The 13,343-nt window shown below is 28.4% G+C and overlaps 1 protein-coding gene across 1 annotated transcript in view; it reads left to right on the top strand.

The window, feature by feature from the left end:
• LOC136987722 (ATP synthase subunit d, mitochondrial-like) overlaps positions 1–13,343 on the top strand; it is a 34,064-nt gene that overhangs the window by 15,135 nt on the left and 5,586 nt on the right. Inside the window, exon 4 of the mRNA XM_067285489.1 lies at positions 8,391–8,453. Coding sequence (XP_067141590.1) covers positions 8,391–8,453 — 63 coding nt within the window. The remainder of the gene's footprint in view (positions 1–8,390; positions 8,454–13,343) is intronic.

Below are 13,343 nucleotides of genomic sequence, written 5' to 3'. Positions count from 1 at the left end.
TTACAGCGACAAAACAGGAATATAAAAGTAGCTTTGACATGGTTAAAAATTGTCCAATCTGCCGAACATAATGTAGATGTTATTGACCATAAGTTCCTATTATCAGGGCATTCATTTCTTCCTAATGATAGAGACTTTGGAGTTGTAGAAATGGTGTTAAGAAAAAGCAATTTATTGTCTGTCCCTATGGAATTAAGAAGTCATAAAAAAGTGTCGAAAAAATAAGTTCATTCTAAATGAAATGGAACGAGAGGATTTCATTTCAACTAAGCGTCTAGACCAGGGGTGGCCAACAAGTCGATCGCGATTGACCGGTCGATCGCCAAGCCAATTTTGGTCGATCGCTAGCAATGTCTTGACTTAATGTATTATATTTGTAACCGAACGCAACTGTTTGCATGCAGTTATGACTCGACTCACAAGCAGTGAGTGCACTTCGACTGAAACAGTGTATAAACATAGTACGTATTTCACACTTCCCCCTCCCCACTTAGACTATGCCTATGACAACAAGTCGATCGCGACACATTTTTACAATAAAAAGTAGATCTTATGTGCACAAAAGTTGGCCACCCCTGGTCTAGACCAACGGTTCCCAACTGGGTCGCGACCCACAAGGGGGTTGCCTTAGCTTTTTTGGGAGTCGCCTTAATGTTAATAATTTATTTATGCTTGGCAACACACAAGATATGTGACATAATCAGGGGGCAGCTGGCACCGGCACCTCTCCTTATGCCTAGTGAAATTCGACTGTGGCAAACTAGCTGGGTATAGTTGAGACCTCCGTTAACAAGGCCATTTCGCGCGTCATACTTTTAGTGGTGCTTTGTAGCCCCGATTCTGTTACTTGGCGTCGCCGCTAGAGGTGCCTCAATCTAGTTTCGTTGTTCCTTCCACTAGCTCTATAGTCCGAAGTTAAGCAGATGCAGGCTCAATCATCATATTAATAATTAATATTTAATAAAAAATATCATCACCATTGTTAAGTTCTAAAATATATTTTGTCAAACCTTTTATTTTTTGTTTTATTGATCAAATATGATGGATGCAAAAGGGGGGACGCGAACATTTTTAAAAAACTAAAAAGGGTTGCGATTAAAAAAAGATTGGGGACCACTGCTCTAGACAATGCAATTTTTAGAAGGTTAAAAAATACTAACGGAGAAAGGGTAAATTGGTTAAAAATACATTGGATGCAATTTTTGAGAACTGAACTGTATAAAGTGTTCTATAAAACATCAATGAATAATGATACACTATTCAAAATGCTGTATTTACTACTGCATCGGGGGAGACCAAGAAACTTTAATAATATTGAGTTGACACCAACATAATATGAAAAAACAAGGCCAATTTCAATGCTAAAATACAATGATTTGATGGATCTATTATACTATATATCACCTGCACACCATAATTATTTTAAATCTCTACTGCATATGAAAATTTGAAAAGAATGAATAATTAGTTGCAAAATAATATTAATTTTAATGTAAAATTTTTTTAATAGTGAATAAAAGTTGAATATTTTTTAATTTGATAAAGAGAAATATATACTATTTTATGTTATTTCAAGGAAAATTTATTTTTTCATGGACTTATGCCTTTTTAAGAATTAGAAAAGTTATTTCATAGTGACTTAAGTCAATTTATAGCCATCAAAAACATATTATTTTTTAAACAATGTTAATAATGCTAATTGGGATGATAAATTTTACACCCTTAGAAACACAAAAACATTATACTACCATTTTATTAGTTACCAATATTTTTAAATTTATTAAAATGCAAATCCTTAAATATCTCGATTCTAACATAAATGGACTTAGGCCACTTTCAAAATAAATGGGTCATATGTTATATAAAATTTTATTTTATTTTTCACAATTTTGTTGTTGTGACAAACTCTCTTTAAACATCAAAATGAATGCATTAATAAATAGAAATTTTTTATAGAACATTGCAGTAATTTTTTTTATTACTGTTTTCTCTTTTTGAATAGATTAATAGATTGGTAGATTTTTAGTATTTGATATATTTTATTTTGAATTTATTTCCATTGAAATTAAATTTTTTAATTTAATTAGAATTTCCTCTTCAAATATTTAAAAAAGAATTTAGTCATAACATTTAAAAATGTCCTAAACATTCTTGATAACTGTTTTAGCTTAGAACAGAATACCGTATTTACTCAAGTATAAGATAACCTCAAATATAGGATGAGCTGTGACTTTAAAGATGAAAATAAAGAAAATTAGATTTATTAATGCAATTCTAATTTTATTTCGTTTAATAACAAATAAAATATCAAATGCATGTAAATGCACACATTGTTCCACAAAAATTACTGACATTTTAAACTTCAAGGAAAAATCTTGTAATATTGATAACATAATTTTTTCACGTAAAGCTGGACAATCTGGAACCTTCTTTGCTATTCTTAACAGTTGAATCCACTCTTTGTCGATTACACTTATGAGTTTCTTCGTTACACTTAATTCATTCCTGAAAATTACATTCTGCAAGAAAACATTAACTGGAAACCTAGTTCTCATTAGTTTAATTGTAAAAAATTATGTGTTACAATCTCAACCTGAAGCTCCCAGCTAATTTTCAAAAATATAATTAAAAACAATATAATATAATCATGTATAAGTTGCAAACTATTTAAAGATATAAAATGCTTAATACATTGTTTTCTGATCACCAAACAGTTAATATAGTTGTTAAAATACAGTTTGTTTGTATGCAATAATGTATACAATCTGCTTGCATGTTATATAAATGTATTTATATAACATGGCTAATAGTACACAGCAATAAAGTAGTTGAAAAATGGAGATAAAAATTTACAATAAAAAACAAGGAATAAATCACATCACATTTTTAGTAATGTTTCTGACATTTTAAAAATTGGAGAATTAATTGACTGCTATTAGTAATATCATAAAAGCATGTTTAAGTTTTCTGCTATAGGAGATATTTGTATGATATGACAGTAGGAGTGCCAGCATGAGTGTTCAGAAATTTTCTAGAAAGTGGTTATTATTCATAAACAGAATTACTATATTTATAATTAATTGATGCGAGTGTAAACTTGTTGAGACTTTCTTTATTAGGTATTAAGCTTTCCTGTTCTAATAAGGTTTAATACACTTTCTAATTTACAATGGCCTATCATCATCAGGTATTAGCATCTAGCCCATCTGACTTTTTTTATTTTCTTTTACTTATTTATTTACAGACTTTTTATCAGACAAATTTTAAAAAAAGACATTAAAGGCATTTTTTGCCAATTGATAGATCAAGTGAAATATTTTATAGTGCAGTGACTATAATCAAAGAGCACTGATTTCTACCAGAAGGGCTTAAAAGGTGGTGATGTCACTCCATACAGAAAAATGATTTAACTTAAATGGAATATATGTTGAAAGTAAAACACTAAATTCAATTTGCTGCTTTTATATTTTCTGGGAAATTTTTGAGTGTCCATTGTATTTGAAATGCATATTTCATTTCTTGACACTCACCGTTTTTAAAAACATGTATACTTGATTAATATTCTAACATCTGATTTGTATGTAGTTGGAATATAACTTCAGATTTTTCCTGCAATATTGCATTTCACTAAAAGATGTTGTATTGAAGTTTTGGAATATAAATTTTTTGTGAGCATTAGCCAAAAAATATTATATTGAGAGATGTATGTTCTATGAAGTTTGCAGACCTAAAATAATAATACTAGGGAAACATTAAGTGGAAGTTGTGTGTTTACATAGGATTGTTCCTTTAAACATTCTATATTTGATGGAAGAATCAAGATCAACATCTCTTTATCATAAGCTTGATGGCTTTAACACACAGTAGTTTTTATCAGTTCATTATTTGAAGAAAAAGAATGATTCCACCAAATAATAATAATTTTCTAATGATTTTTAAAAGCATTTTATTTTTCTTTCTTGTTTTATTGAACTTCAAAGATATCCACAGATTTATACAAGCACAGTATGGTGGGTCATGTAAGACTTTAAACACTCATAACTTCTGATCAGTATAACTTTCAAAAAGTTGTTTTAGATAAAAGTTTGTTTTTAATATAGAATCGTAATCAATAAAAAAAAAAGGGGTATTCCCATTTAAGAAAATGAAGTTGATTCCCATTTTCACTGAGTGTAGTGCCATCAGTGATGAAACTGATAGTCCACTCTTGTGCCCTTGAAGTCTAACACTTTTTGTTTAATGTAATTTGAGGTATTTTTGATGTAGAATGCAATGGCAGAAGTAAGCTAGATGAAACAGTTCAAATTTTTAAATTTGCATAATCAAATCATTTTGTTAACTAAAACTTATTTATTTTTTATTAAGTGTAAAACAGAAACAGTTTTACTTTGAGAACATTATAATAGTATTATATACTCAAAATATAAACTAGCACCCTGTTTGATATTAACCACATAGACTGAGTAAAAAGTTGTTTTATAGATTGATATATATTTACCACTTAAACAGTTATTGAAGTTTTGAATGAATAAATGCTAATTAATCACAAATCACACACAGAAAGAAAAATAATTTAGTTCTGTGTTGAACATTTTAACTTCTTAGGTTTTGAAATTAATTATCTAAATATAATGATGTGATACTAATAATGGAATGGATTAATATTATAAAGGGAAGAGTCCAGTATATATTGCAATTCCTTTTTAATTTTGTATGTAACTGTGAATTTAATTATTAATTTCTTAAGCATTGTAATACAGCTAAGATAGAAGTATTAAACTCCTACCTATCCATGTGACACAAAAATTTCATAGAGAGTCATAAACTTATAAACTTTTTTGAATATTTTATATATTCAAATAAAAATAATAATAGTTTTAATGAATGATTTATCATTAATAAATAACATAATTGTAATTTTAGTGCTTCCCCAATGTAATGATGATTCATCAATTTGTATTGGATAGCATAATTTGGATTTACCGAAATTTTAATGAGTTATTTCCATAAAGATGAAAAGGATTTATTTTAAAATAGTTAAGAATATGTATAAAATTGAATAAAATAGAACAATGTGACAATTCCAAACCAAAATACGTATAAAATGGAACATTTCAAAGTAAATGAAATTTCTGATAAATTATGAATTAAAAATTTTGTTTAAATACAATTTTAATTTGAAATGATACAGATTCATGATTACACTTGAGTTGTATGTATTCCAGGAATGTATATCTAAGCAGAGATTTGTAGAAATGTAAATCAATATTAAAATTTTAGAATATGTTCTATGAATATATAAATAATCATAATAAATTTTTGACTTACTTTATGTAGATAAATTAAAGGAAGTTTACAACAAAGATTTACATATATCATATATAAAAAAATTGTATAAATACTTATAATATAAAATAAAATAATAATAAAAACTTTATAGTACAGTATAGTAAAGAGAAAAAGAATAACTTGTAAAAATTGCCACTGTAACTTGATCTCTCTATCTCTCTCTCACTTTTTTCAATTGATTTTATTTATTACAGTAGAGCGTCGAAAATTGGCATCAATTGGGGACTGGGGTTGTTCCAATTAGTCATTTGTTCCAATTTCCGACTTTGTACGAAAAAATATATTAACCTGTCCGATGTTTAAATTTTTCTCCGTTGCGTATCGCTTTGCGTTGGATTTTCGTCGATTTTAAGCCTAACGAAAATTTTTATAATAATAATCGAGGCTATCGTATTGTTAAAAATTATTTCTGAATTTTGTACAAACAAAATAAATATATTGAAGAATATAAAAACATGAAAATTATACTTTAGAAGTAAATTTAGTATCAAAAATGTTCGATTCAGCACGACACAGTCCGACTGAAAATCGTTCCAATTTCTGGCCATTTCAATTACCGACGTTCCAATTTTCGATGCTCTACTGTATTACATAGATAAAAGCTTTAATGCTTTAGTTTATAAACCTAAAAATTTATTGCAAAGTATTTTAAGCTATTAATTTCAATATTGATCCAAATTTCTTTTGTTTATTAAAATGTCTTAAAATTAGAGGTATTTCATTAAGTAGAAGTTAGCGAGGCAAGATTTTTTGGTCCTTTGACTGTGTATTTCGTTTTGTTTAAAGAATTTAAAGCATTTCTCTAATTTTAAGAGATTTAATGGAATAATTGTCAGAACGTAGTGACGACTAATACTTGACTTTGTGCATTCCTTGTCAACAGAATAACTCTGGATTGAGTTGTCTGATCTTGATGAAATTTTCTTGGACGACTCATCATCACTCATGGATGAACTGATTAAAATTTCAACTTTCAAAAATGATCCGTTTTTGTAGAACTGTAGATAGGGGGTTTTTTTTTTAGTATGGATCATTTTTGAGAGTTGAAATTTTAATCAGTTTGTCCTTGAGCGATGGTGAGTCGTCTAGAAAATTTCATTAAGATCGGATAACTCATTCTAGAGTTATAATGTTGACAAGGAATGCATGAAGACAAGTGTTAGTTACTTCCTGCACGCACGTGTAGAAGCGTCATCTAGTGGTCAGAAAATATGACAAGCATTAAAACAGTAATTTTGAAAGGTAAATGTTATCGCTAACTAGATACACAACAATCTTAATATAAAGAATCTTTATAGAATAATAAGTTTTCTTTAACTTATTATTTTATAACATGGAGCAGCAGTGATCAATATTGACGGCTTTATGATCCATTCTCCCCTTTGTCTTCCTATCGTTAGTACGAAATTTCAATCTCTAAATGAAGAAGCTGCACAGAAATTCCAGATTGAGATGAAGTCGCTCAAATTTATCATCATCAATGAAATGTCAATGATTGGTGCAAGAATGCTTTACATGATCGAGAGAAGACTGAGGGAGATAAACCCCGAGAAAGATGAGCCATTTGGTGGATTCTTTATCTATTTGTTTGGTGATTTTCGTCAGCTTCCTCCTGTTAAAGATACTCCTCTCTACTCAAGTGTTTTTTACAATGTAATGTCCCAACAAGGTCCCGACCTTGTTGGGACATTACATTACATTCGCATTTGATTCTTTTGCGAAGTTCATTGAACTTAGTAATTCTCGTAGACAAAATAGCACAGATAGTTCCTTCACAGATGTCTTACAACATCTAGCTTCGGGTGATTTCTCTGATACAGATCTGAACATTCTGATGACAAGAAATCGAGCCTCTTTATCCAGAGATGAACTTGATCAGTTCCAAACGGCAGTAGAACTATATCCAACAAACAAGCAAGTTAAACAAAGCAACTGGATGCCCTCTTGCTTAACTGAAAACACTCCAGATATTGCCCTGCCTTCGTCCAAAGATGACTCAGCTCTTGGTCTCTCCAAGTATTTGTATCTCTCAGTTAATACCAGAATCATGCTGAGAGTCAACTTATGGGTACAAGGAGGTCTCGTCAATGGTTCACTAGGAACTATACGCTACATTATATATGCTCCTAATGCTCGCCCTCCAGCGCTTCCTCTGTTTATTTTAGTGGAATTCGATAGCTATCAGGGACCTTTCATCTATGGTAATCTGTTTCCAATAATCCTCATAATACGCTCTTCGAACGATGGCAGTATATTGCCATCTCGTAGACAGTCTCCCCTTACCTTAGCATACTCGATGACTATACATAAATCACAGGGATTAACTCTTCCAAAAATCAAAATAGATATAGGAAAAAAGAGAAAGGTATCGGTCTTACCTATGTTACATTGAGTCGAGTGAAAAAATAACTGACTCAGTATTTTTAGAGTTACAATAAAGATCGCTACGAGTCAATATGTAAGTCCAAGGCCCGTAGTGATAGACAGAATTTCATGAAACATTGGCATAGCAATTAATTAATGGCTTATTCTGAGCTTATATTTGTACCTTTAAATGATCCATTAGAAATCAAATATAATGTTGAGAACGAATGACTCTGTGTTTTTTTTTCCCCTCATAATTTAGAAAATAAAGGTGGGAGCAGCTTCGTTCCGATTACACGCTGATGCAGCATTACTTAACTAGTAATGAATAAAATTGCTTCAAGTTATGAAGATTAATCTAAATGTTTTTGAATTTTTTTTTGTTTACTTGGATAAGAGATTTTTAATTTTTAAATTATCAGTAGTGCTCTTTTCTTAATCAGCTTTCTTTTCTTAATCAGCTTAATATAAAATTATCTGATGCTCATTATGAAGAATACATTTACATTAAACAAAAATATTGCTGAGCATTTAAAAAATCAAAATCTGTGACAGACTTGAAGTTCGAAAGCATTTTAAATAAATATTAAGAGTCAAAACTTTTATCAATAGCTAAGTAAATTTAAATTTTTTAATTAAAATTATTTTTAACATGGATAATCTATTTATTATTCTAGGAGAAGAAAGTAGAAGAATTTATTAAAGCATCAAATGAAAGAATTGCTAAATATCAGAAAGAGGTAAATTTCTTTCCTGAAAATATATATTATTAAAATAAACAATTTATTTTACATTCTAAATAAAAAATTGTAAGATGAACTGAACTGAAAATTAAACACCCATATTGAACATTAATATTATTGAAATGGTATTAAAAAAAGTTTAGGTTATGAGTATTCAAATTTTGTTACTGTTGCGATTAGAAAAAATTTTATGCAATAACAAAGTTTTTATCATTGCTAAGACTTTTAATAGTAACGATATGTAACCGGTTCAAACACCATTATTCTCTAGGAATTATCACATCCACAACTTCAAAAATACTTGCCAATTAGCTTTCCTCATATGCATTTCGGAAATAATAATATTTCCCTCCTCCGTGGGTTTTCTTTCAAACTTTAATTTTTGGAATCTATGGAAGGGATAATTCATAGAGAATAATGGTGTTTGAACCGGTTACATATCGATATTTGAAAAATATAATATAAGCGGAAAGATAAATTATAGCTAAATTGGATAAACTTTTAATAATTTTGATCTTACCTGTTCTTGTTTGTTTACAAAAATTTTATAATTAACCATCTGATTACTAATTTTTATCAAATGATAAGTTAATTTTCATTAGCCATTTTTCATAGTTTTTGTTAGTTAGTCGAATATTTAATTTGTAAATTGAAACTTTTTGTTTTATTGAAATCTTTTTAATATATTTGCTATATCTTTAATAATTTATTTTTTTGAAATATTAAATTCAATATGCTACTACGTACATAAATTTTTAAAGAAATTATTGTACTTTTTTGGTATAATTATTTACTGAACATAAGTTACATGCTTCTGTAATATGTAATATATCAAAGAGAAAGAATTCCCCCAAAAAGCAGTGCATTAAAATATAGGTTTCAGAAAGTAATTTTATTAGGTTCATAAAATTTATTGAAAAAACATTATGGAAATAGCACAAAAGAGAACTTGTTTTCAATAACAATAGGAAAAAAAGTAATTTCAAAAGCTATCTCACAGCTGAAACAATACTTCACCTGAACATTTACCCGAACAAATTGAAAGGTATCTGATACAATTCCAATTGATGGCCTAGATTTATTGAGCTGTTTTTCCGGTTATTGAAATGTGAAATCAAGCCCTGCTTATTACTGTTTTATCGATATCTTTAAAGTATATTTATTAGGTCTTATACATATTGTATTTAGTTCTGAAATGTTAGCACATTACACTATATTAATGAGATTTTGCTACTTGTTACTGTAATGTTTAAACATGTTATATTTATTTCTGTTGCTGCTTGCTTTTAATGTTTTTTTTTTTTTTTTTGTAAATTCTATCATCTTTTGGAAAGAGAGTGAAATAAAGGATATTGTTTATGAAGAAGCAATTATAAATTCAACTATAAGCATTAATTAAATACAATGCCATTTAACTTATTTATTTTATGTGAGAATTCTAAAAAGTTTTGATTAAGGAGAGTATAAACATGTTATAGCAGTTACTGGGTTATATTTAAATATTTTTTAAATGTAACTTTAAATTTTTTGTCTTATTTGATCATTTAAAGTTGCCAGAGTGAGCAAAAAATGAGACTTTGTCTATTTTTTAATTTAGATTGTGGTTTATCATCAGAGTTAGTAATATGATGTACTTTTATTGTCAAAATAAATACATAATTGTAAGAATTATTTGTTATTGCATAAAGTTTAGAAGTATATACTACAGCTAAGGAGTACATATTTTTGTTTGTACCAGTTTCTTGTAAATACCAGGTCTACCTGTGTGTCAGACACCTTGCTCCACTTGCTTTTGCTTTTCATTTAAATTTAAATTTTCCAATTGAACATTTGTTGGTTTGATTTAGAGTTTGATACCACAATACTCAACAACAGTATTTGAGTATGTCACGGGCAGATTAACAATTGCAATACCAATGGCAAATCAAGTGGTAGGGATTTCAGCTTTGCAGGAAACCCAGTAATTTCTCCAAACAGTTATGCCAATACAAAAACTTTCAACTTAGATTTATTTATTTTTTGCCGCTAGATTCTTTATTTTGAAGTTCTTTCTTGTAATTCCACCTCAAATTCAAGATCTTTGGTATTGGACAGAGGAGCTTCGTGTGCAAGTTTGAATTTCACCAAGCATTCAGTGTAAGCTTGAACATTCTTTTTGTGCACTTCCTTCAAATAAAATGCAGATTTGAATTGTAGACACTTGTTTGCATTTAGCAATTGCTTCATGTCACTTGTCAACTCATTTGCAATTTGTTAAAGAATTGGATGAAGTTTGATAACAGGACAATTATTAAATGCTGTTGATGATGACTTTTTCATAGCCTTTCATCTTTGTTCTAATTCTAATTGCAAATGCTAGTTTAAAAAAAAAAAATCAAAGAAATGAAAATGTAAAGAAAAAGGAAGACTAGAAAACAAACAGATAATAGTAATGTTTTAACTGAAATTGTTAAAAAATGAAAAAAAGTCTTAGCTTAAAATTTAAATTAAATAGCATGTAATTTTGGTAAAAAAAAATTCCTTCTCAAAACCAAGGGATGCTCTGGTACAACCTATCAATTTAAATTTAGCCTAAATATTAATTTAGAAAGTTTATAGGGATGTTTAAATATATTACAAAATATAAATCAGAAAATTTTTAGATAATTTGTTTATTATAAATAAAAAAAGAAAAATCAATGTAATTGAAAAGATTGATTGAAGTTTGATGAGCACATACTTTGGCGTCAACTTCACCTATAAATGTAACACTGTGCACCTTGTATATCTCCAGACACAGGTTGAATTTTTTAAATTCTTGTTTGTGTCGTGACCTAGACTGAGACGAATTCTATTTGTATGCAAAAAAGTTATTTAAATCAGTTAAGCAGTCTCGGATGTCATGCAAATGTCAAAGACATTGTTAATAGAGCTGTACTTTATTCGACTAGGCTATTTTTTGGTGATTTTTCTGAAAAGATTTTCCTATGTTTTTTAAAAATCATCTCTCAATACTTTGAACATCACTTCATTAGGTGCAAAGAGATTTTTAGAGAATGATTTTTGCAGGGAAGAAACATCTTTAAATATAAGAAATATAGTATTTTAAAATTTAATTGAAAAATATTTGAATTATTATAAAAGTGATATTCCAAAAATCATTAAAGTGGATTCTAAAAACAACATTTTAAAATACAAGTAGTTGAAAAGAATACAAAAATTACTTAAAAATTTTAAGAAAAGAAATTATATTTTAGATTAGATAGTTATATGGTTATCTTTTGAGACCTTATTTTAAAATTTTGATAGAAATATTTAGAATTGTTTTAAGTAATAAAACAATTAAATTAAAAAATTAGGGTAACTGTATATCATAAATGGTGAATGTGAATAATCTTTCATAAATCAGGTAAATAGGAGAAAAATCTAGAAAACATTTTGCTGTCAGTTTTAACTGTAAGATAGATATCAGTGATCAATATTTTTAAGCATTGAAATATATCATTTCATTACACTTCTGTGTAATCCTGAAAATTTACATCATGTCTCATTCCTGAAAACATCTAAATCAAAATCTTATAAATAGAGAGAAGCTTATCCATTATTTCTTACAGTTGAATTTTGAACCTTATTTGACGATTCTATATCTGTTCCTTAAATAGCATTGAAGCGTTGCATAAAACTGTATTGTATAAGTATATGCCAGACATGGGCAAATGCGGCTCTTGCTGAAAGTGTTAATTTATGCTTTTTATTATTATTTTTACAATTTTATTTTCACAATTTTGTGAAAATATGTAATTATATATATGTAATATTTAATAATTTATTTCCAAGTTGGTGCAATAAATTAAATTGACATTTTAAATCTATTCTTTTAAAACAAGTTCTCGACCCAGATGGGGGACACCCTATCTTTCCCTGCCTTACCATGCTATCCGCCACGACAGTACAGAACTGCAGCTCCCTTGCATTTTGCAAAACCTACATTTCGGCTCCCGCTGAACTCTTGCTTTCCCACCTCTGGTATATGCTATAAAATGCTAGTAATGGGTTAGTAATTACTAACCCATTACTTAGCAGGTATAAATAAATAAATAAATAAAATGCCTATTTGCATATCAACTAATGATTTTAAATGAAACAAACTAAAATAGGTTAAATAAAATTGTTGATTGCATTACTCATCAATATGCAAGGAGTTCATACTATTTAATAAATAAGAAAAGCAAATACACGAGTTATCAGACACTTCTTAATTTTAATAGTAAGAAAACAAAATTTACTTGAGAGATGGTAAGCAAGTAAAATAGTAAAATAAAATTGGTTTTTAATTAATAAAGTTGTAATCACTGATAAAAAAAAAAAGGATCTGTAATATAGAAGTAGCATACCAATGTGCACAATCATGTTAGAATGAATGAAACTACATCTAACAAACAAATATACGTTGTGAATGAAATGAAGGAAATGAAGACTGGAATCATAAACCATCAAACAGGAGAATATGACAATTTCAATCTTGTTGTACTCTTGATTAGACTTTTCTTCTAAATCAATCTTTATGAAAACAAAATTTCATAAAGATTGATCAGTATTTGCATAGAATATTTCTTCTTGTATATCAGGAAAAGGGATAAAGTAAAGTAGCTTCTTATGCCAAATTATTGTACATATTAAATACTTATAAATCAGAATCATATTATTAGTTTATAAAGATGTAGCATATATATAATTAAAAAATATTTTAAAAAATTTTTTCAGCAAACTAAGATGGTTACATGAACCATCTTATTGGTTTGTAGTAGACAACACAAAACTCTAAACCAGTGGCGTAGCATAGTGGGGGCAGCACTTTAAGGGAGCTGCAAAATTTCACGATAAATAATAATAATACCTAAATAAGGG

This window comes from Centruroides vittatus, unplaced genomic scaffold (genome assembly GCF_030686945.1).
Source record: "Centruroides vittatus isolate TY-2023 unplaced genomic scaffold, ASM3068694v2 scaffold_2569, whole genome shotgun sequence".
NCBI classification, from domain to species: domain Eukaryota; kingdom Metazoa; phylum Arthropoda; class Arachnida; order Scorpiones; family Buthidae; genus Centruroides; species Centruroides vittatus.
The sequence above is the reverse complement of the archived record's forward strand: the minus strand, read 5'-3'. Positions and strand labels throughout refer to the sequence as shown.